This window comes from Taudactylus pleione, unplaced genomic scaffold, assembly GCF_031769625.1.
Source record: "Taudactylus pleione unplaced genomic scaffold, aTauple2 ptg000242l, whole genome shotgun sequence".
NCBI classification, from domain to species: domain Eukaryota; kingdom Metazoa; phylum Chordata; class Amphibia; order Anura; family Myobatrachidae; genus Taudactylus; species Taudactylus pleione.
Window position 1 is genome coordinate 8,730,331 of NW_028284644.1, and position 26,417 is coordinate 8,756,747.

Genomic DNA, 26,417 nt, shown 5'->3' on the forward strand with positions numbered 1-26,417 from the left:
ATACTCTTTCCATAATTATCTCCTCTTCACTCCCAGATGTTTGCTATGAATTACTGGAAAGATAATGGAGCGCCTGCAGAGAAACTCCTTATTGGGTTCCCTACTTACGGACGAACATTCAGGAATCCTAATCCTAGTAAATGCGATGTGGGAATCCCTGTCTCTGGAGCAGGATCAGCTGGTCCATACACCCGAGAGGCTGGCTTCTGGGCCTACTATGAGGTGATACACAATACTATACACCATAACATGTAGATTGTCAGTGGCTAAGTGCCTGATTCAGAGGTGGATGCACTGTCCATGTTTACCCAGTTGATGGAATATTTGCTACTGCGTGAAATATCCTGGAAACTCCTATGGCGCATACATACCACTGAGTGTATGCAGAGAACGCTGCTGCATATGGAATCACTGCCATTTGAAGTGGCAGTAAGCAGCCATGGGCATTCCAGGGAGGTTGCTGGGAGACTGCTTGAAGCTGTCACAAAAAAGGCTGTCTCAGAGGCGTGTTGTGGGAGTGTCATGGGAGTGTCCGTCATCGCGGCTTATTTTTCTCAAACACAGAGCTGCAGCCACAGAGGTCATGTTTAGAAAAAGTTCATAAGGAGACACTGTGCCAGCCATAGGGTGTGTCATAATTGTATATGCTGATCTTGATGGTTCACCGATGGTCAGGGGCACCGAGATGGAGGGTGGGTTCGGGTACTGATTGCCCCCTTCCCCTCAGGCCTGGCATGGCTGTCAGCGCCCCTGCCAATGGTAGAGTGTTTGAGTCCACTGTCCATGGACTTAAAAGCGCCCATCTCAGGCTTGCAAATATCCGGCGCCATCGCAAGTACACAAGCAGAAGTCCAAAATGCATTTGCATATTATCGCAGCAGTAAATCCGAAACAAATGGCAGCCATGCATGCATTAGTGTCCACCTCTGAATCAGGCCTAAATGATCTATATAGACTCCGATTCTTGGGAATCTCTAACAGTAAATGTTTTACAGATCTCCTCTGTATCTCAAGCGGAATAATTAATACCACCTGTGGATGTTTTAAAATGTGTCAGCCAGTAATGTGCCCCAACTAAACATGCAGGACTGGAGTTGTGAAACACTGATCTATACATATACAGTAGATGCTAGGTACTCCCCTAGACTGTATGCTCTCAAACGGATGTGGCATATTATGTCAACATTCAGGATGTCAACATACCCAATATGACGACATTTAAACAAAACAAAGACATACAAATGGGCTTGATGAGAAAAATGCACCCCAAAGAAGGAAAGTTCATGGAATACAGAAACATGTAGGTTTCTATCATAAGAACAGATATGAGGAATTGGAAATATATGAATCCCAAAAAAGATATGTACCATCTAGATGGGGGGAAAGAACAAATAAGACTGCTAGACCCTCAGAAACAGATGAGGACTATGATCATTTTTTAGGGGAAGGTCACAAATCAATAGGAAAAACACAGAGAGAGCAACAAAGAAGCTCCATGAAAAAGGGAAGAGAAAAAGAAGGAGAGGAATCAGAGGAGGGAGGAGGAAAACAAATAAAAAGCATGTGCATGAGGTAGAGAAACTAGGAAAAGGAATTTTTAATTTATCGTCCAAAAATCTAAATGAGAATGAAATGAAATTACTAGCAAAAGGGCTAAATCTTGCTCCTGCTAATAAACCGAATTTATTCGATCTCGTTGTGGATTTGAATAGGTATGCTCGTACCTTAAGTAGAAAAAGTATTTTGCCCTTAAAAAATGAAAAATGATGATGTACAAGGAGAACCGATTATTCTAGATAGAATGTCATTGTGGAAATATTGGAATCCTTTGAAAGGCAAGCAGAAACATCTCCCAATAGTGAATATCAAAAAATATTCGAAGTTGAGAACCCCAAAAAATGAAAAGAAAATCAGACTTTTATCCACTCCAATTTGAAGGACCGCTAGTAGAGAGCTTCTATAAAAAAAAGAATGGAACAGTTTCACCTTATGTGTAATAAGGTGGACACTATGCATGTTAGAGATAATCTGAGCCCTATGTAGAGAAAAGCCCTGAAACAATTATATACAGACAAAACTATAGTAATAAAACAAGCAGATAAGGGCGGGGGGATTGTTATTATAGATACAGATGACTATCTGAAAGAAACACACAGACAACTAGATAACATCGAATACTATAGAAAGCAGTCTGGAAGTCCCTCCACCCTTTTTCAGCAAAAATTAAAAGATATGCTGAATTGTGCCCTGACCGAGGGTGCTATAAACAAAGACACTTTTCATTTTTTATTTTGTGCACACCCGGTTATCCCCACATTTTATTATTTACCCAAAGTACACAAATCCCTCACGTCTCCACCGCGTAGACCTATTATTTTGGGTATTGGGTCTCTCACTAATAATTTATCTTTTTTGTGGATTCCCACTTACAAAGACATGTGAAGTCACTCAAATCATATGTTCAGGACACTAAACATTTTTTGAATAAGATTGAAAGCGTACATTAGAAGAAAGGATATTATTTAATCACATGTGATGTTGAATCCTTATACTCAAATATCCCTCACAATCTGTGGATACAAGTAGTATAATACTATCTTTTACAAGATGAAAATATGTCATATACACTGCGGGAGTTTGTATTATGAGCAATAGAATTTATTTGACATCACAATTATTTTTTATTTGACTCACAGTATTATTTACAGACATGGGGGACTGCCATGGGGTCCAGGTTTGCTCCGAGTTTTGCCAACCTATACATGGGGTGGTTTGAGGAGGAGACTGTGTGAGGGGCAGGGCTCGGGGACAATCTGGTCCTCTATGGCAGATATATTGACGATTTGTTTTTCATTTGGGATGGGGATGTCACCTCTGTTGTAGCATTCACTGATGGTTTAAATAATAATTCATATGGTTTAAAATTCACAAGTACATATGATAAAGTACATATTATTTTTTTTAGATATAGCACTCTTGTCAGGGAGGATAAACTGGTCACATAAACATATATAAAACCAGTGGACCAGAACAGATATCTTGACTATAGGAGTTCACATGCCAGATGCTAGAAAGAGAATATTACAAAAGGGCAATTAATTAGAATTAGGCAAAATTGCTCCAGTAACGAAGCATTCCATCGACAAGCACAAACATTGATATAATCGTTTCTTGAACAGGGATATCCTAGGGATACACTGGAGAAAGCATATTAGGAAGTGGATAGCCTAGATAAGGCTCAACTTTTGAGGAAAGGAAAAAAAAAAGTGAAAAAAAGAAGAAAGAACAATGATGTTCACTACTCAATATAATACATGTGCACATTTGATAAAAAAAAATTGTCTTTAAAAACTCCTCATTGCTTAAACTAGATGAGGTATTATCGAAAGAAGCAGACATTAGGAAATTTTATCTTAAGAAAGTCAAAACATTTACAGTCTTATTTAGTGAGAAGTCATTTCCAGAAAAATCAGATAATGATAATGGTAAAGATACAGCCTCCAAAAACTGGCTACCACAAAGACCTCCAGGATTCCATAAATTTGGGAGAGAAGCCTGTGCACATGCAAAATCAATCCAAGAAAACTGATCAACTTTAGATCCCATACTACAAAGGAAGAATACAATATTAAAGATTATATAAACTGTAAATCTTCATATGTAATCTACCTCATCCAATGTGGGTGTGGTAGGCAATATGTGGGGTGTACTACTACAACGCTAAATACCAGATATATGGAGCACAAAAGAAACATTATGAAGGGTATTAAGACACACCCACTATCTAGACATATTTCCATGTGTCAACAGGGACAAATGGATAATGTGTCAGTAAGAGGTATAGAAATCAACTGGTTCACTGTACGTGGAGGAGACAGATTCAGTAGACTATGCCGTAGGGAGGCTTATTGGATCTACTACCTAAATACTGTGGTACCCTACGGACTGAACGATTCTATTGAACTGAATAATATATAGATACTTGAAGGTTGCCTTCGGGGATACTATAGAGGGAAAGAGACTGAACAGAAGAGTATAGTAAAGATGGTGGGGACTAGAGAACTTTAGATATGTTGATAATTTCTTTGAAGACTATATAATGAGCAGAATAAAATAGAATGCTGCATATCTATTGGGGTTGGACAAGATTATGTTTGATGTTTAGTCTGTTGAGGGGTTAAAATTTAGAGAGATCATATGAAAAGATACATAGGGGACTTTGAGCTGTGAAAACAAGAAATATGCATAGAAGTCATGGTGTCATAATGGAAGATGATTATTGGACCAGGACATCTGTGCTTGAAGGAATACAGTCCATATAATATTATGTATATACACAAACTGAAAAAAAAATATGGGCTAAAGGTGGATGGTTATTATTTGGGGTACACCTAGTCAAATGTAAACATATGTAGTTGTAGGTGCAAACTTTTTAAATATATTATTAGTAAATTGTTTGGGTGATGACATATATACACTAATATGATCAATATGTTCTATAGTATTAAGTTTTCATGTGGGGGTTTCTAACCTTCTAAATGATCAACGTATGTATTGTATATCTAATTATATGTAGGTTTTAATAGTATAAAGGGAAAACAACTTACTTAAAGAACATACTATGTTGTATGTAGAGTAAATATGATTAAACGTATCTAGTTTGAGTCCCATGAGGGACACTATAGTGCAATATGAATAAATCCCATCCAAAAGAACTAAGTATAAATTACGGAAAACTTCCATACAAAGGAATTAACGAGAACGAGTCCTGGAATACAAGCCCACTGGACATGCACGCTCTATGACAAAGGAGGATAAAAGGGCAGGAAAAGATGAAGGCACATATCTTCTGAGGAAGCCGCCAATAAGCAAAGAGGTGGGGAAACACGTTAAGAACTGATTAGTCTCACATCACTTACCTGTGCTAGCCGAGGAGTCGTCCCGTCAAGGTCTGGATTCGTGCTTCTACCCTCTGAATAAAGCTGCAATCTGGTGAACGCTGCCAGCACCTGTGAGGAGAAAGCTGCGCTGTTACACGGACATACGGAGACGCTATCACTGGACTTGCATGTGTTAGTGAAACAGTGAGTCGGCCCAGAGAGTGGTGAGATAAGCAAACTTGCTACATTATTACAAACACTGAAGTGACTGTGATCTAACTGTTGCTAAATATTTGCTACAATTTAACCGAATCAAATTGCTGGGCTGTATAAAGACTGCTTTGGATAGCACACGGCCCCACAAAATTAAATGATGTTTAATCAGCAAATTATGCAGGTAAACGTATACAAACAATATTGCTTTTAAAGAGAGGAATAGACCATTTGGGTGCATAACAATTAGCTGCACCTACAGAGCTAAACAGTTACTTTCTTGGGAAAGTTAAATGTTAAATACCTGTATTATGCATGTGAGAGCTAAAGTGCCAAGGTAAAATACAATCACCTTCTATCAAGGAGTAATTTTAAATATTGCCTACCTAATATTTACCAGTTAGGAGAGAACTATATGTATAATTTTTAAAGTGCCGGCCTATGCTCAATTAAATACAATATTTATTTTATATATGTGTTTTTTTTTATATATACATATATTTATTCTGACTTAATCAGCGCCTCTATATATATTTTTATTGAGTTTTCTGGCTGTGGGGATTGGTAATCTCCCCTAAGTAGAGGCTGCAGATTGTCAGGAAATACTAGTGTATAAGTGCAGCGCCAGCCGTATATATCTATATTTTAAGGTAACCCTAATCCTAATCTAACACTATTGTAACCTGAAAATTATGTATTGAAATTCTGTCTGTCGACATTATGTCAGTGTCAACATTGTGAATGTTAACCTGTTGAATGTTGACATTCTGAACATGTCCTCACTTGAACATCAACATTCAGACCATGTCAACATTATGGTATCAACATTATGAATGTCAACATAATGACTATATACTCTCTCACAGGCAGGGCCCTCCATCCTCTTGTTCCACCCTGCATTATCCTTGTCTCCAGTGTACTCAGTCACCAACTCTGATACTTTCTGCCTGCCCTTCCCATGGCACTGGGTCATTGAATGCTGCTGCTAATTACTGTGACTCATCTAGTTGTCTATATATACAACTATTTGATTTTTTTCTTTTTGCTGTCCATTTTATTATATTAATTTGTATGTATATATCATTGTAATTTTCCCTGTATGTTGCTACAGACAGTTGGTGTCACCATAATAATAAAAGATAATAGTAAAAATAAAAATACTCCACCTAAATACCCATGTAATCACCCACTTCTGCAACCAATAGAGACATTATTCAGTCTGTATAAGAAGTACATTTGGGGCTGTGTGCTGAAATATTTATAACTGAGCAAATAATCCACAACTGTACATCATTTAAGTCATTCACATTCAGTGCTTAAAGCTGGCCACACATCTAAAGATAATCTGTCCAACCAGCCAACTAGTTGATTGGTTGGAATGAAAATCTGATAAGGTATGAAAGCAAATTACAATCAGCAATTTGCTTCCAAATGCCGGAAAATGGACAAAAACTGTTGTTTGAACAAATAGTTTAGATCAAACAGTTAACAAACTTGTCTGATGACCATTTTCATCTGTTTTCTGGCATTTAGGAGCAAATTGCTGATCATCAGTTACTCCCATACGTTACCAGATTTTCATTCCAACCAATCAACAAGTTGGCTGGTTGGATGTAAGTTGGTTTAGTGTGTGCCCAGCTTTACTGTCAAAGTCAGAATAGGCAGTGCTGCTTTTCAGCAAGCAGTCCCATAACCTCTCATTAACTATGACATAATGTCCAGGGACAAATGTATTTTCTATAAGATCATTTTTATTTTAAAGGCACTTTTGAGTGGCGACTTTTCTAAATACTATATATAATATATACACAGTAATATATATATATATATATATATATATATACATAAATTTTGTTTGTTTTTCTATAGCTCCACCTCCAGTTTTTTTCAGAAAAATAGCCCTTAGAATAGGTATGGTAATCCAATAATGTTATGCTGTAAAGCAACTTCTTTCCTCCTATTTTTCATTGACATTCAAATTATTGAAATGCATTTCTGCCTTCAGTAACATTGACCTGCCATTCATATTGCTGCTAATATTCAGTAATTTGTAGAGGATACTGCTCATCAAAATGGTTTATACTAATCTGGATATGTTATCACCATTTTGTCTTCATAATATTTACCATTCCCACCATCATGACTCAATGACTCTGTGTGCAATGTGATCACCTTAACTTGATGGTCTGAATGAAATGTTGGCTATTTATAAATATAGGATCATCATCATAACTTCCAACTATGCTGTGGAAACTTATCTGGTGCGCCCCCGCTATTCGCCGTATTCAATTCCCAGCGTCCCAGCGAAGCTCAAACAGGCGAAAATTGCTGTCAGAAATGGGGAAATCAGCCTGACACCCCCCAAAAGATGTGCTAACATTGGGGATCAGTACAGATGTCCCCGATTAGCCCCCCTAGAGCTATTTGGGGTACTTAAGTGCTTTCATTTGCCTCTATATAGCGTCTTTGCACAAGTGGTGAAGAATAGCATAGAGCAGTTTTCTTTGGCAAAAATAAGTAATTGTGTCAAATTTGGAGTACTTGAAAATGTGTGCAAGCATGGTTAAAATTGCTAAAGTGGAGTTTTAAGTGATACCAAAAATGCACCTGCAATAAAAAAAAAACAGCTCCTCCATACTTGCATACCCCCCAAAAGTCTATTTTGCTACTTTTTAGGTGTGTACCTCCACTTTGTACTTTTTCGCCCCCTTTTTCAAGGTCATTTTTTGGGGTGTTTCTCACTTTTATTAGGGATTTTTTGACGTAGTTATCCTTTGGGGGGCTGTCCCAAGGGTGCAGAGTGTTCTCCGCACCTTTGCACCCCAAAACCGCAATTCTGAACTTTTTTTTTCACCTGCTATTCATAGGCAAAACTTTTTCTCCTATTACACTGTATTGACTTTCCGCGTACGCGAAAAGTCTTTGCAATTGAATACGGCGAACATTTTCTGCCTGGCGAAATGTCATCCATGATACTTTTTCACGGATTCCGACTTTTCGATGCTAATTGAATACAGCCCTATCTGTTTTCATCAAATACACAATAAGATTGCACTACTAATTCTACACTGATAACTATTTCACATTAAAGGGTCGTCTTTCTATCACCCACCTCCACCACCAAACTAGTGTATTGGCAGGGCTAATTTCCTTGTGATATCGGCAGTTATTGCTGTGGAGTTCAAATCATATGGCAATATTGACTGTGCCCGGAGGCCGACCACACGTGATTAAAATGGCTGCCAAGGCATTGAGGGGATTAACCCTCATGCCATTGCGCCATTTTTAAAAGGACCGTGTAAAAGCACACTGCACATGGTTTATAATAAACTGTATTAAAGTATATATGTATTGCTGTAATGCACTGCAGCTGATCTGCAATGCATTAGTGCATGAAGCAACGTATACTTAATAGGCTATGCACTATATGGTTTAAATGTATATTTTGTAGAGAAAATGCACTTATAAGGAATGTATAAGTTGTTTTGTTTTAGAAGGCTGTAACATTTAAGTCAAATGGTTATGAGACATTCTCACCTCCTGACATATGAAGTGATATGTTAATTGTCCTGACCTATGACAGTGGTCAGACCATTGTGTAACAAAACTTTCTTTGAAGTGTATTCCAGATTAGACCTGGCTGGAAGGTCTCTGTGTAAAGGTGTGAAGAGGGTGAAATGGCCTGAGACTATCTCCTGTGTGTGCACTTCTGGGGGAGAGAAATGTTTGTTTTTTTCATGATTATTGCTGGTTACCCTACATAGATATGTTGTCACTGTGTGATAAATGTATCAAAGGATGAAAGTAAATGACCAGTTCCTGTGGAACGTGAGTTGTAATTACTTTTGGGATAAGATGGTCTGATCGGGTTACAAGACCAACTGTGGGTGGATGTCACCATGCTGTAGTGTGTTTTCTGACTATATATACAGGGCCTGTTAGCCTCTGTTTGTGTACAACCCTGTAACTTCTTTGAGGAGAAGAGCTGCTAAGATTCCTGTATGTGGTACATCTTTGAAAATCCTTTGTGGAGAATTGCTGTTTGATTTCTGTGTGATATTCCCCTTCAGGCGGAAGGGAGGGTCTTCTTTAAGACTTTGAGCAATAAATATCTTGCCTGAATTCAATTGTATCTCAATCCTACGACCAACAGAATTGCGCAAAACGCTATTCCGTTCTCCTGCTGTTCTGGGTAAGAGCTCCGTGTCTCCAAGTTCAAGCCCTCTGCCAAGCTACCGTGCAGACCTGGTCCATTGCGAGGGATCAGGAGGAATCAGCCGACACCAATCAGGGGGTGTGGCTGCAGCTAGTCAAACACATACGCAGCAGAAGCGGTTCCAGGTAGGAGCCTGAGGGTAACGTAAAAATCAGTTCCAAACGCCGATGGTAGAGTTTGGTGGTGGCAGCATCGTTACACACCCACAGTGCAGTGGCCGGAGTCAGTGACAGGCGGTCACTGACGGTGAGTGGGAGTCCAAAAGTGCTAACCTGTGACCAGGGACGGCCTAGACGGAAGGCGTCCGGTCACATTGACAAATAAATGAGTTTGGAGAACCTTTAAAAACGTGTACACTCTCACTCTAAATGTGACTGATTTCATCTAAAAAGTCCTGAAACCCAATTTTAACCAAATATTGTGAAATTATGCTAAACATATTTTAATTTTCATTCAGTATAAATATTATTATTATTAGTATCATTATACACTGCAGTATTAGATTTTGTAATAGATTCATAATTATCATATTGTTCTGCATCATTACATTATAGTTAATTGTTAGAATACCATGCTCATCTTATCTTTGTTTAATTTTAGAGATCATCATATAGGTATATACTTTTATCATGTTAACTAGTATCATATAATTACACCTAATAACCTTGAAATACACTTTAACTATAGAGCTGTAATCTAATCATGGTACCTTTATATAAGCTCTACATCATTGGACAATACGGCACTTTAGGCATATACATAATGTTGTTGTTATGGGGCCTATTCATCATACCTAAAGTTTCTCAGGAGGAAATTAGATTTAGAACTCGCATGGAGTTCTACCTAATTACTGGAGGAATTCATCATTCCGCCTCTCCATAACTATCTATTCTGAAAAGCTGTCATTTTTGCGATGACAGCTTTTCGGGAAATAGATAGTTATCCCTACCTGCTCTACCTTACCACAGCTGGAAACAGTGCTGCGCATGCGCTGTTACATCTGTAAAACCAGCGCATGTGCAGCACTGCCTATACCTGCGGTAAGTTTGTGTGTGTCCCCCCTCCGCTCACCACCCGTTCAGCACTTATCTGCCCGCGCAGCAGCCTCAGGCACCGTCTGCTATGCTATCACGTGTTCTCCCAGCAGAGCACAGTACTGTTTAGGGGAAAAAAAAAACGTGTTTTTTTCTAAACTTTATTGTGTTCTGCTGGGAGAACACAATGTCAGCATAGCAGACGGAACCAGAGGAGAGACCAGAGTGCCAGAGGGAGATGCCGGGGGACCTGTCCAGCTGGAAGCAAGTAAGTGTTACCTTCTATACACCACCTCAGTGGCGAATAGTAACTCCATCAAATTCCGAAAATACATAATTTTCGGAATTTGATGAATACCATATCAGTGATATCTCCTGTGCTAAGTGTGTTCATGAATACTAAAATAACGTTAATTAAGGAAAATGTCCTTTAAAACGTTATTTTAGTGTTGATGAATAGGCCCCTATGTTATGGATCACAAAATATTAGGCAACATGTAATCCTTTGTGTTTATTAAGTGTATTTTAATTACCAGCATGGTCACCTGCAAATAACCCATGATGTGTATTGTCCAGCTGCAGGGATAATTATTTGTCTGAAAAGATGCCATGTGAGAGGGAGGCTGACAGATTCATGTATAGCCCATTACGGCTCCCAGCAAATGATCCAATAAACAGATATGATAAAAGTATGGATTCTTACACATTCACACATGACAAAAAAATATTGCAACATGAAAGATCACCATACTGTCCATCAGTCTCTCACCATATAAAGGTGTTGCGGTGGGCTAGCTTGCATTGAAGCAATGAAGTCCCGGGCATTCCAGCTCTGCACCACCGCAAATGAGTTTGACAAGGCCAGTTGGAAAATTTCAGCTGCAATTGGTACTTCAAGGTTCCGGCATCAGGATCCCTTCCAACACGTTTTGGTACGAATACCTTCTTCCGATGGACCGTATGGTGATCTTTCATGCTGTTTATATTGCTGCTAAAATATATAGGTTGCACAAATATATTCTGCAAAAAAATTGTCTGCTGCTATATTTAGTGATACTAATTGTTTTATCTTATATTTTATGGTGTTGTTTATTAATTCACATGAATGTGTTTTTAAATTGGTGGAATAAATATTTTTGCTTTCCCTAACTGCATGTGATGAGGTTGGCTTGTATAGTGCAATTCCCCTTACCAAAAGAATGTTATGTTCACAAGCAGGATCTGTACTAATTTACATTGACACAGAAAGCCAAGGAAAAGGTGAGGGGAGGGCAACCTGACACACGGATAGGGATAAATATTCCACATGCAGAACTCTGTACAACTTTTGGGAGGCAATCTGACATTGGAAATTACTCCATCTGCTTGCGTCTTATCTTGTTTATCTTTGTAAAAGATCTTTGTATGTCATTCTTATTAATTTTTTTATGTACTTTAAGCATTGTGAGCATCTTTCTGATATTAAACTTCAGTTAAAAAGATTGGTCTCTATGATTCTTATCAGATCCATTTTGCTTGTGAGTTTGGGTTATCCATGCTACATATCTGTACTACAGGTTATTATGTGGATAATCATACCTGGGAATTAGTTGTAGAAGCATAGGGAGATTGGAAACTTCCTACTTGGGAGTTTGTCGCTCCTGAAATCCTTTCCATGTTGGCCATTATTGGGAAATGAATAGTGAGTGTGAGAGATACTTGGGAGTGTAATCATTACTGTAGACAGACCAGGTGGTGGTTTTTTATTAACTGTATCACCTTCACATCAAGCAAGCTCAAGTGAGTGCTAATCTTGTCAAAGTTACAGACAGCGGTTAGAGATTGGACTATCTTGGAACCGGGTCCGTGACATAATTAGAATGTAATATATTTAATATGCAAGTGTGATAGTGTTGTCATCCAAATCCATGGTGTAACATATATATTTTGACTTTGCTAACATTGCAATCATGTCCTCATTTTTAACAGTATACTCTATGCTAAACTCTCTTTAGATCTGTACTTGGCTTAAAGGAACCACAGTGAAATGGATTCCAGACCAGAGGGTGCCATATGCTTGCAAGGATAATGAGTGGGTTGGATTTGACAACAAAGAGAGTTACGACTGCAAAGTAAGATGGTGTTCAGATGTGGCTTTGTATAGGTACAATGGAAATTAGATCCATCCTTTAGGGGTGTATTTATTATGGCCGCATTTTAGCCCAAATAAGTATATTCATATCTTATCTGCAAATAAGAAATTCTTTATTAGTGCAATGTATCAAAAATTCATGCAAGGACATGGACTCCAATACGAGCCTGTATGGAGAAAAAAGAAAACGTAATAGCTAACACTATAACATTACTTTCTATTAACCGGGTTTGCTGAATGCACATGGGCTGGTCTCAGACATCACATGCACGTGCAGGCGGTAGTTCCCTGCAATAAAAAATGTGATAATGTAGCCTAAAGACTAAAATGGCTAACGCCACCCAAAAAGCTTAGTTTTCAGAGGACTTTCTGCACAATGACTTATGTAGATATGCCCCTTATGGTGGCGTCACCCCATAGCAACTGAAATTATGTTTGGATGCAATATCCTAAAAGATGAAGCACTTGATTGAGAAGAGAGTAACCTTTTGACTATAAGGTATCCTTACAGGAGCACCACATTTAAGGAACAAGCAGGCTGCTATCTGTTCCTTTTATTTATTATGAGACTGCCCACAAAGGGAATAGATTGTCCTTATAAATAAAGCCCATAATTATTATTAGATGGAGTTGTATTCAGCATTACAGGACATTGTAAGGAATGTGCATGACTGTAATGATTTCTCCCTTATTTCCTAGGTGAAGTTTTTGAAGGAAAGTGGTTTCGGTGGAGCTATGGTTTGGGCCATTGATTTAGATGATTTCCTGGGATCATTCTGCAATGAAGGGAAATATCCATTGATAGGCCACCTGAAATCCCTGCTGGAAGGTATGAGGGAAAATATATTTGTAAATATAGTTTCTTTTATTCTTTTTTTTTTCTATAAATATCCAGAACAAACACATTGGCATGTTAAATAGTATTCCATATCTGTGCAGTCTGAGGACATATGGGCCTATTTATCAATAATTATTTGCGGGATGTCTCCAAAAACAGCCGTTTAGAGGGGTGGGGGGATATCCACCAAAAACACTTGGTTATTCAGGAGATAAATACTTATTTTTGCTGAAATTACCAATTTACGGAATGCGTCAGCCATTGTAGCCTACGGGCTACTTTCCGCAAGAGTTACCGGCAGAGGGATCCCTGTCATTTACCACTTGCGCATGCCTGGTCAGCAGACCACGCATGCGCACGGCTCCCGAAAAAGAGGTGAACTGATGGCTAATGCGAACCCTTTACTTCTGACACACCACATAGATGGGCTCCTTTTGAAGCCCATGTCCCTGCGGGTGTATTTTAACATATACGGGCAAACATTAATTTCTTATTGCCGCAAATAGCTTACAATAAGGAATTTTATTTATCGGATCTAGGATCATAAGGATCATTGTAGACAGCACAATACAATAAATTGGCACACACAACATTATACAAAATCAGTATTGAATTTAACATACAAACTCCTGACTCCTTGAACAGATAGGAAGAACCACCAATGGCAGCTTATTGTAGTAGTTCTGGCATTTGCACTGTACATCACATGTGATATACAGAACTGGTACTAACATGTATAAGCTGCAAATATCTAGTGCATACACCTTTCAGTACACAACGTTTCCTCTTCGATTCTCCATTCTTCTCATTAATGGTTTTCATTACACCAGATGCATGCTCTCACATTGGGGGAGATGTACTAAGCCTTGAAGAGAGATAAAGTAACAACCAATCAGCTCTTAACTGCCAAACATGGTAGTTAGGAGCTGATTGGTTGGTACGTTATCTCTCTCCAATTGCCATTTTCTGCAGCACACCAGACTGACCATTTCCTACAAATATCTAATATAAATGGGAAATTTGAGAAATGTGATTTTCATAACCAAGAAGTGGAATTTTTAATTTTTTAAAAACATTAAAAATTACTTCCCCAAAATTTGGTGCCCAGGGAACTTTCCCCAGCTATTGCTGCTGCATCATTAACATGTAGACTTTAATGAAAGATTATTATACTGTTCCTACTTGTTCCTACTTTTGTATTTATTTTTTTATTTTTACAGTTCTGTAATAGAACTAATAATTATTGATTATTTGGTTATTTATATGATAACCACCCACATTTCTTATGAATATTTTATTCATGGCTTTTATTTTGTTTGTTTATTTTCCTTGTTTTTGTCATAAGGTTACTGGTTTCAAAATAAAACATCTCCAGTATTTATTATGTATTCATTGGGTGTAATATAAAAGGTCGACAAGTACCATACAAAAGGTCGTCAGGTACAATAGGATGACAGTGTAAAAGGTTGACGCAAAATTGTTCAACACATTTTTTTATTTAACCCTAACCGTCCCCCCCAAGTGCCTAACCTTAAAAATGTAGAACAAAAAAACAATGACCATTTACCTGTTAACCTTTTAACCCTATCATCCTTTTGTCACTGTAGACCTATTGCATGTCGACCATTTGGTGTTGACCTATTGACTGTCGACCTTTTTATTGTCTATCTTCTATCCGAATACTGTATTCATTATTGCTTATGTTTTAATTATAGTGCAATTAAGTAGATTATTATTTGTTAATGTATGAAAGGATAGGTATATTTATGATAAATGTATTCTTTTACTTTGTAGGTTCAACCCTAAACTGCCCTGGAAAGGTATGTGGTGACACACCACCCATTCTCCCAACCACTACCACCACTACTACTACTACTACTACAGCTAAACCTGGGGGCGGTACACCACAGCCCCCGGTCACCCCTCCACCTGTTCCTCCAACCAATGACGAAGACCCCAAATTCTGTGAGGGTAAAATTGATGGCCTTCATGTGAACACGTTAAATCCACAAAAATTCTACCTGTGTGCAGGTGAAAGGACCTACGCCATGAAGTGTTCAGATGGTTTAGTGTTCGATAAAACGTGCAACTGCTGCAACTGGCCATGAATATCCTTTGCTTCCCTCCTATGTAAGAGCAGCCCTTCCCCATTCTAGGGCTACCTAATAAAGTTATAATGCAATATGCTATCCTGCTTAATGTGACCTTTTTGTATACACAATAAACACAAGCACATCTAGTCCATTATATCAATAACTTATTACATATAGATCCTGATTCTGAATTGCAAGCAATCACCAAGCCATGCCAGTGTAGTTGAGCGATTTATAGCAACTGTGTATGTGTGAAAATGTCTTACAAGTCCTATGGCGCATGTGTTACACAGAGTATATGCACAAAGGCGCTGTTGCGATCTAGACGGACAGTATCAGTAATGTTATGGGAAAGTGATGGGCGTTCCTGAGCGGTGACTGGGAGATAGCTAGAATGTCAAAATGGTCCGTTCAGTGGGCGTGTTATGGGATTGTCTCATGAGTGTCAATACTGCGTTCACAGATGCACAGCCGCAGGCATAGGAGTCCATGGTCAGATGTAGAAACTGCACCTGCCATAGGACTGGTGCAAGTTTCCATGGTGCAACCACTGGTGACATATAAGGAAGCGCCAATCTGTATTACCTCCTGCACGGGTGCTGATAGTGTACGTCTCAGTCCTTGCACATTCGGATGTACACAAGGTAAGGAGTTTGTAGCAGCATTTGCATAAAGTCGCATAGGGAGACCGCCAATAGGCACTGCTGTGTATGATTTGGGCCCATAATGGCTACATGACACATCAACTGAGCAGAGACACGTTCCAGATCAAGTGTAGAAAGTGATGTTCTGGGCCAGCACTAAAATTAGGACAAACTAGTGTGCCAATATGTTGGAAGTCCTAAAATACTGAATGGGTGACATATAGGGCCAAATGTAATAGGGTGAGAGTTTAGAAAATGTGAGAGTTTAGCAGTAAACTCTCACACTTTTTAAACTCGCCCAATGTAATAGAGTCCGGGAACATGCAAACTCGCGTGTTTTTAGACCAAAAAAAGTCTCACGATTTACAGTAAATTCTCATCCAGATGTTTTCACATTTTGAAGGTAAAACCCGATCAATGTGACAGATTAGTGCTAAACTCTCACATTTTCTAAACTGTCTCCCTATTACATTTGACCCATAATGTCACTCATTCAATGTTTTTATTTTCTTCATGTTACCCCTGGTACACTAAGCACTGGCTGCTGGGGGCGCAGGTGCCAGTAACTTCTTAGTTGTGAAGTGGACGCTGGGGCTACTCCATGGAAATGTTGTACCTACTGTATGGGAGAATCGCAGGTGTGTAGCTGAAAACGGTAAAGAGGCGCCGAACCTCTAACATAGGAGGCTATATAAGAATATATTACGCAGAAAAATGCGTAATATAATAACGACTGTAGGTGAATATTCCGATATATTTGAATAAGGTTGAGATACATGTACAATAAGCCTGGATGTGAGTTATGAGACACTGCCACAAATATAAACTGCAAAAGTCATTGTGCTGTTCCAAGGCTGCCGAGAGACATTGCAGCAGCTTAGCCCTAAATAAGAGCCAGTGTTCTGTGAGCATGCTGCCTACATTGCCGGTATATATTGTAAAGCTGCAGCGTAAGTAGAGTATTTGTGGGCATGTATATCATCTGATACTGTGCAAAAGTTTTAGGCAGGTGGGGAAAAAATGCTGCAAAGTAAGAATGCTTTCTAAAAGGAAGTGTTAATAGTTTATTTTTATCAGTTAACAAAATGCAAAGTTAATGAACAGAAGAGAAATCTAAATCAAATCAATATTTGGTGTGACCACCCTTTGCCTTCAAAATAGCATACATTTTTCTAGGTACACTTGCACAAAGTCAGGGATTTTGTAGGATTATATGTATGACTAACCAATCATACCAAACCGGTGATAATGATCATCATTTTCATATGTAAGTTGAAACACAGTCATTAACTGAAACAGGAACAGCTATGTAGGAGTCTTAAAACTAGGTGAGGAATAGCCAAACTCTGCTACAAAGGTGAGGTTGTGGAAGACAGTTTCATGTCACAGGTTATATACCATGGCAAGACTGAGCACAGCAACAAGACACAAGGTAGTTATACTGCATCAGCAAGGTCTCTCCCAGGCAAAGACTTAAGATGTGCTGTTCAAGCTCTTTTAAAGAAGGACAAAGAAATGTAGACGCAGTGGTCGGCCAAGGAAACTTAGTGCATCAGATGAAAGTATACTTGCCTACATCCTGGCTGCTTCCTCCAGGAGGAAGCAGCCAGGTCGGTGTAGCAGGGGGGCGGGGCCTGTATAGAGAGGTGTGGCCAGAGACATTACCAGCATTTATGGGCGGGACTGGGGGCAGAGCCAAGCGATCGCGTCATTTAGGCTCCGCCCCTGCTACACAATGCCGATATTTCTGGCATTGCTATGCGGGGGGTGGAGTTATGATGACGCGATTCAGCGCAAATCGCGTCATCAGCCCCTCCGCAGCGGGGGTTGAGCGCTACATTGTGTGGGGATTGGAGGAGTCGGGAGGCCTGCCCACTTTTTCGGGGAGCCGGGAGCGGCACCCGATTTTCGGGAGGCTCTCGGCCAAAATTGGAAGATGTCCAGCAGTGCCATCAGCTCAGAACTGTCAGAAACCAGTGGGACCCAGATACACCCAGGGCCACCATCAGGGAGGAATGCCAGGTCTGGAGTACTGGGCCCAGACAGAGAGAGGGACTAACCCCATAGCAGGCTTTCCCAGGAACCCAAGGGGCTGGAGAAGCAAAGGGGATGGGGCTTATCGGAGGTAAGAAGATGAATAGGTGAGTAAGGGGGAACTATAGTACTGTGTGTGGCATAAATCTGGGGGCAGAGGGGTATCTGTGTGTGTGTAACTGACAGGCAGAAGGGAGTGTGTGTGTGTGTGTGAGGGGGTCACTGACAGACAGGGGAGTGTGTGTGTGTGGGGGGTCACTGACAGACAGGGGAGTGCGAGTGGGGGGGGGAGAGTGTCGCTGACAGGCAGGGGGGAATGTGTGCGGTGGTGTTACTGACAGGAAGAGGGGAATGTATGTGAGGATCACAGAGAAGCAGAGGGGAGTGTGTGTGTGTGTGTGTATGTGTGGAGGGGTCACTGACATACAGAGGGGAATGTGGGGGGATCGCTGAGAGAGAAAAGGGAATGTGGGGGTGATCACAGAGAGGGGATTATGGAGGGAATCACAGGTAGAGCAGAATGTGGACGGGACGCTGAGAGAGGGGCATGTGGAGGATATCGCTGAGAGATAGGGGAATGTGGGGGGATCATTAAGAGAGAGAGGGGAATGTATGAGGGTGTCACTGAGATGGGGGAGAGAGAGAGAGAGAGAGAGAGAAATGAGGGAGGATCACAGAGAGAAATATGTGGGGGGGGAGGTTGTGGCTGCCTTGTCCAATAAAGGTATTTTTTTTCTTATTGAGACAAGGCGAACGTGTGATGTCATGAAATCACGTGCACTACACCACCGACAGGAACCAGCCGCAGCGTTAAGAGGAGCAGCCAGAAGACGCAGGAGGAGCTAAGTGTCTGTGGGCTGTAAGAGCTGGATGCAGGGGCTTGCAGAAACACAGGAGGCTGCCTATTTTGTCAGTCCTGGGACCCACTATTTCTGATAGCAGTCTGGCCTTCACAAAGAAGTGGTCTTTATGGAAGAATTGCGGCCAAAAAGCCATACCTTTGACGTGGAAACAAGGCCAAGTGACTAACATAGTAACTGGGGTGCAGAAAAATGGCAGCAGGTGCTCTGGACTGATGAGCCAAAATTTTTCATATTTTGCTGTAACAGAAGGCAGTTTGTACGCCGAAGGGCTGGAGAGAGTGTCAGCAGGCAACAGTGAAACATAGTGGAGGTTCCTTGCAAGTGTGGGGCTGTATTTTCAGCAAATTAACTTGGGGATTTGGCCAGGATTAATGGTGTCCTCAATGCTGAGAAATACAGGCAGATACCATCAGGCTCAAAATGTATTCTGCAGCAGGACAACAAACCTAAACATACAGCCAATGTCATTAAGAACTATTTTCAGAGTAAAGAAGAACAAGGAGTCCAGGAAGTGATGATATGGCCCCCATAGAGCCCTGATCTCAACATCATTGAGTCCATCCGGGATTCCATGAAGAAACAGAAGGATTTGAGAAAGCCTACATCCATAGAAGATCTGTGGTTAGTTCTCCAAGATGTTTGGAACAACCTCCCTGCCGAGTTCCTTCAAAAACTGTGTGCAAGTGTACCCATGTGATGTACTGACTGGTTTGTACAGTGCTGCACCACTAGCACCAGGTTCAGGTGTGTTCGGATTGCTTCGGTGGCCGATTTCCCGGTGTTCAGATAGGACACACCGTGACAGAGAGGCAAGCCTGAATTCCCCTTTTGCAGACACAATGACCAGTCAGGAGGGAAGGTGCAACGCAATTTTATTATAGGTTAATATTTAACAACAAATGACAGGAGATATTTACCATATACAGATGGAATGAAATTAATGACACTATTCAATGACAAGGTATTTATTTATTACCTCCCCGTCATCTACCGGTAACCCCAGCTGGCAAGCATGTGAAACCAACAAGAACCACAATTGCTGCAGAACTTTACCAAAAAAACAAATGAGAGACCTAAATATGAAACCTGCTGGTCTAGCTTGAATCAATGGTGCTCCGGCAGTCTGTAGCTGTGAAATACAGTCTGTGTTAACACTCCCTTTTTGCTGACAAAAACGTGGGAAAAACACATGCAGGTTAGGCTTATATCAGTAGTGCACCAGCAGCCTACAGTTTAAAAATACAGTCTGTGTTAACGCTCCCTTTTTGCTGAGGAATAACGTGGGATAAACACATGAAGGTTAGACTTGTACTTGTAGTTCTCCAGCTGTAACGGCTAACAGTTCATGCAGAGTAAATGGCCCAAGCTCAATAAAGCACATGCAATTTAGGCTGGTACTTGTAGTTCTCCAGCTGTAATGGCTAACAGTTTTCATGCAGAGTAAATGGCCCAAGTACAATAAAGCACATACAAGTTAGGCTGGTACTTGCAGTTCTCCGGCTGTAACGGCTAATAGTTCATGTAGAGTAAATGGCCCAGTCACAATAATGCAACTTCAAGTTAGGCTGGTACTTGTAGTTCTCCAGCTGTAACCGCTAACAGTTCATGTAGAGTACATGGCCCGAGCTCAATAAAGCACACGCAAGTTAGGCTGCTACTTGTAGTTCTCCAACTGTAACGGCTAACAGTTCACGCAGAGTAAATGGCCCAAGCACCATAAAGCAACTTTTACTACCAGAATTGCCAGCCGGGATTACACAGGGCTAAATAAACAAGTAATGTACATTACATCACGGGAATTGACATAGCAACAGATTCACAGTAAGCATGCACCTTTTGCTAATGAGATGACAGCACAAGTAATATAAATTACATCAGCATGAAAGGACTTTGAAATGGATACCGGGTCAAGCAGTGTATAAGACAATTTACATTAACCCCAATATCAGTAAAGATTTAAATATTTCATACAAGCAAAATATTAGTCAGCATTTACCATAATAACACAGTGAGCAGCTTTACACTGTGCTATAACAGATAAAGGGCCACGGAGGACCACTATCAACCACTTTAGCTAACACATGAGTCAAACAGTAAACAGCACATGACATTACATTTACTTTAAAGCTAGACATAAAATACTTTGTACATCACCCACAGTGGCATCGGACATGAGCCGACACCCATAAGGCACGTCCCCTCCTGGACAGGAGTCAGAGGTTCACAGGAAAGAAAATGACCACCAATGCAACTCTTGGGGAAAAGAGGGGGTGACCTATCTTTTACTTCCCCCCTATTTCATCACTACACACACACTTTACCTAATTTAAAACACTATGACCCCTTTCTATACCCAGTTGTGTGGGAGACTAACTCCCCAGTCCCAGCTTTTACACAAAACCTAGTCTCCCAGCCTAATCATGGTTAGCCACAAGGTAAAGGATAATGCAATAGACCCAGCGGACCCAGATAGGATAGGTGTACAGAGGGGCAGGGCCTTAATGGAGGGAAGATAGGAGCTGTGGAGCGACAGAGTATAGGGAGGTTTTGGTAGGATCTCACCCCTGGCAGTGGCTGTTCAGCCTCTCATGATGTACAGGGCAACTCTGGGATGCTAGGCACCGCACCAGAGCTCCCAGCTGCAGACCTCCAGCAGGTATTTTACAAGGAGCAACAGGTGCAAAAATCCCTTTCCACAGGGGCTCTGTCCAGCAAACACATAGCAGCAGGAGGGGTCCTGAAGCACTCTTCCTCTGGGGCTGTCTTTTCTTCTGCCTGTGCGGGTGCCAGCAGGGTTTTCGTCACTGGCGGGACCTTTTCCTCAGCTGGGGCTTCATCCGCGATGATGGAGCGGAGACCTCCTTCCCAGTTAGCTCATTTTCTCTCCCAGCATGCGCAGACTACCATATGCAGTGACTCCTGATAACAGGCACTTAGGGAGGCAGTCCTATATTCAGAGGGGGCTTCTTCCAAAGCAGGGTGCTCTATGCAAATCCCCATCCTCCAGGGACACACATCCAGCATCAGAGCCCCACCCCTGGAAGATTCGACAGGTAGCCTTCCGGGCTAATGTGAAGTCTGGTAATTGTAATCCAGGGCAACATTAAAGTTATAGCATCCTTATTTTTACAAGGGCAGTCCACTGATTCCTTACAGACAGCATACCAGTTGCAGTATTTGTAATCCAGGGTAAATGAGAGGGGTTTCTGTACCCCTATTTTATAAATCCAGGGGCACTCCACAGACAAATCCTCCCTGACTCCTTTTCCAGAAATTCCTCACAGACTCCTCACAGACTATCATTCTTCAGAAATTCTCCCCAGACTCAGCACTGACAGCCTGAGGAGGGTATTATATAAACTTTCCCTCACTCTCCTCCCTGTCTGTCCGGCATCTATGAGTGGACAGAGGGGACTCAGCAACAGGCCGCCTACAGAGATCTCTGCCTGGACACCCAGGCTACCAATCAATGGGGCAGGATTTTCCCTCCTAAAAGGGGTCGCTGACCAAGGTGCACTTTCTACCTCCCTGTCTGCACATGCTCAGTGGGGTTCAGGGAGAGCAAGGTCAGTCAAAGTTCACTATACCTGCCTATTAAATGGAATGGGGCTGCAGTATATCTATGTGTACATACATAAAAAAATATATTGGGGGACCCCTATTTGGGAACAAACTTGGGGGTACCACACCCAGAAGAATTGATGCTGTTTTGAAGGTAAGGATATTGAATTTCAACCTCTATATGCACCTACCTATACCTTCTAAACCCTGCCTTTAAACCTCTAAAATTGACGGTATTTGCGTACGCAGTCATACAGTAAAATAAAGACCTTCAGGGGTATTCAATATGGGTGCGATAATTCAGTTTTTGCGTTAATATCGGAGGTATGACGTCATTATTGCAGGTTTGACTTTTACACTGTATTCAATATCAAAGACTTATCGCATTTTTGAAAAGTCGAAGTTAAAAAACGGGATAAGTTTTCACCATTGAATAGGTGTCGAAAAAAAGTGCAGAATTGGGGTTTAGGGGTGCAGGCTTAAAAAATAGCCTGCACCCTTCAGAATGACCCCTTGAAATGATCTGTGTCAAAAAAAAAAAAAAATCGGGACACCCCAAAAAATGCACTTTGAATTTGGGGGCCAAAAAAAAAAAAGTTGGGGAACAAAGTTAAAAAATAGCGAACTTGACTCTGGGGGGGTTCCCCAAGTATGCCCCAGGTGTTTTTTTCATTGCAGCTCCTTGCGCAAGTGGGTTTTTCACGATTTCACGAAGTCTGTTTAGCAACTTTAAAATATGCTGACCCCCATTTTCAAGTACCCCAAATTTGCTGGGCATAGTTATTTTCCCCCCCAAAAAATTCTAAATGCTCTTCTGCACCACTTTCTTCAAAGTCGCATTTATGCACTTGCCGCGGCTATTAGAAAGCCCGACTTCCTTCAGGAGTTAAAAATGGGGGTAACCATAGTGATCCCCCATGTCTAGACATCATTAGGAGGGTCCCTAGAATATTTCCCAAAAATTCCCGTTTTTGTTAACCTGTTAAAAAAATGTGTAAAAATTTAGAAAAAAAATTACATAAGGTCCCCCCCAAAAGCCAAACCAGCCCCATGCTTGCCAGCCAGTGGTGGTTTCTAAAAATACGGGGAACACTGATAGGCTCCGGCAACTGACAGTTCCCACGTGGGTGAGTCAGCCCACGTGGGAACTGTCAGTTAACGGAGCCAATCAGCGGGCGCTCTACAGTGAGCGCTGCCGCTGATTGGCTGATGGGACTGCAATGCCCCGTGAAGTCCCGGCAGCGGCCATTTGGGAGCTATGTGTATGTGTGACAACACACATACACATAGCTTGTAGCGTGGATCGGATAACTCGTTTTTTTGTTTTAAAACACCCATGGATTACTGCGGAGACCAGCGCTGGCTGTAGGCGAGTATAAAATCTTTCTTGCAGGGACAGCTACCATACATCTCTCTACTTGACAAGGGGACCGAACATCTGGTATAGGTAAGTATGTGTGAATGGGTAGGTGCGTGTAATAAACTTATACTGGGCACGGTGTGTGGGGAAAAACACCTTGCAAAGCTATTTAAAAACCCGACTTTCTTAAGCAGGCAAAAACGGGGTTACTCATAGTGATACCCCATGTCAGGACATCTTTAGGGGGTCCCAGGCATATTTCCCGAAAATTCACGTTTTTTTCCTTAAATGGGCTCAAGGGTCATTTTTTGAAAAACAGGGATAGGGGTTTGGGGGTGTAGGCTTATAAAAAATAGCCTGTAGTTTTGGGAATGTCCCCTTAAAAGGAAATGTTAAAAAAAAATGTCCTACAAAAAAGCGGGACACCCATAAAAAAATAAATTTGAGTTTAAAAAAAAAATAGGGACACCCCCAAAAAATTAATTTAAAAATTGGGGTGAAAAAAAAAATGGGAAAAAATTGTTTAACAATAGGGAAATAGGTTCAGGGCTATTCTGCAAGTATGTGGCAGGTGTTTTCTAGAATAGATTTATAGCGGCAGGTGCACAAATGCAGAATTTTTAAAAACTTACTTTAGGGACATCAAAATATGCTAGTACCCATTTTCATGTACCCCAAATTTGATGGGACCACTTAAAAAAACTAAAAAAATAACCTAAGTGCTTTTCTGCAACACTTCTTCAATGTCGGGGAAAAAAACACCTGCTGCGGCTATTTAAATCCCAGACTTTCATTTAAAGGCTAAAACGGTGGTACCCATAGTGATCCCCCATGATTTTACAACTTTAGGGGGGGGTCTTACAAATTTTTTACGGAAAAAAATCGTAACTTTACGCAAATCCAACATCGGAGGTTCCCGTTTTCGAAGATTTCAAATTGAATACAGGGATACGCGGGAGCGCGCCCGATACTTTAACGCAGAAAAAAACTCCGATATGAAACGTAAACTTCGGCAGTGAAGTTAACGTTTCATATTGAATACCCCTGTTTGTGTTCCAGTTGATTTCGTCCACCCTACCACCAGCTCACAATCATAATCTAACCAAAATTATGCGGTTCAATTATAGTGTTCAAATAAGCCTAACAGATCACACACATTGATTACTGAACGCTATAATTACGCTGGGGGCCAAACCCTAACAAAAATAACAACCCATACACCTGCTTTGTGTAAAGTAAACGGTAAGCTGCTACCGAGTCACTAGGCCAACTCCTGCGCCTAGCACTTAAGGGTCCTACGATACCCTTAACATTTAGGTCCCGTGTTACACCCTAAACAAATACTCACTGATAAACACTTTTTTCCTGCACAGAAAAATACACGTTAACCCAGATATTAGCAACAATCGATAATGTAAACTCAATGGCTTTGTTTAAACACGTGGCAGCACAACCGGAAATGCGTATACGCTATTGTGCGACTAGTCGCATACACAATGATGCGACCACCACACAACCGTATGACGTACCCTTAGCTGTGTACGCAAAAGTGCGTCCCTATTGCGTGTAAAAATGCGACTTAGCTGCTTGCGCAATACTGCGACACCCCTTTTAAACGCAAAATATTATCAACAAAGGAAAACAAACTTCTTCCTCTCTTGTCCCTGGATTCTAGTCAGCGTCTCTTGGTCACACGATAACGGGTAGTGATCTCTCAGCATTGAATGGTTGCAGGTAAGACTGCTTGTGGCCACTATCCACCGTTTGCTGAGATATAGATATCCGTGTATATATCGTGTGATTAGGTACGTGACTTCACTATGAGCCCCCAACTAAGGATATTGAATTTCAACCTCTATACGCACCTACCTATACCTTCTAACCCCTGCCTATAAACCTCTAAAATTGACGCTATTTGAGTACGCAGTCATACAGTAAAATAAAGACTTTAGACCTTGAACATGTGTTCCAAAGCACAAAGTATTATTCAAGTAAAGTACAGTCAGTTACACGCTGTGATCTAAGTACAATTTAGCGCAAAGAATTATACAGACCCTAGATACAGTCATACATACGCGCTCTGGATCAGATACCGGCATCAGCAAGAAACCTCCGTCAATCAGCAATCAGCAAGAAGACTAGCAACCCAGGGTCAGAGCACACATATTTATACCCCCCCAGAAATAGACAACACAATAGAGGAGTTTGTTGCTGATCCCATTGGTTCCCAGTGCGGGTGCATTTGTAACAGTGCATTTAACAGGTTGATTCAAATGGCCACAGTCCAGCCTCCAACAGCTGGTTTGCCTTCGTTTTCCCACCTCATGCAAATCTAGACTGTTGGTTTTACAAAGTACATTTTGGTTCTTTATGTCTTTACGGTCCATAAGTTGCGAACACATGTTCCGATCTTCACACTGTTGATACCGGAAAGCTGTGGATAAAGTGCCGATCAGTATAATATCAAACACTGCTTACTTATTACGTATTAAACCTTAGATACCAAAATAGTCTTTATTTCACAGCATTTGTAATAAGTGAATAAAACTT

General features: G+C 40.9%; 1 protein-coding gene across 2 annotated transcripts in view; it reads left to right on the forward strand.

Moving 5' to 3' along the window:
* Positions 1 to 15,514, forward strand: part of LOC148516748 (acidic mammalian chitinase-like) — a 79,290-nt gene extending 63,776 nt beyond the window's left edge. For both annotated transcript variants that reach the window (XM_088479651.1, XM_088479650.1), the window contains 4 exons: positions 37 to 222; positions 12,338 to 12,454; positions 13,174 to 13,303; positions 15,107 to 15,514. In XM_088479651.1, coding sequence (XP_088335777.1) covers positions 37 to 222; positions 12,338 to 12,454; positions 13,174 to 13,303; positions 15,107 to 15,420 — 747 coding nt within the window. In that variant the 3' untranslated portion in view covers positions 15,421 to 15,514. The remainder of the gene's footprint in view (positions 1 to 36; positions 223 to 12,337; positions 12,455 to 13,173; positions 13,304 to 15,106) is intronic.
* Positions 15,515 to 26,417: the final 10,903 nt, after the last annotated feature.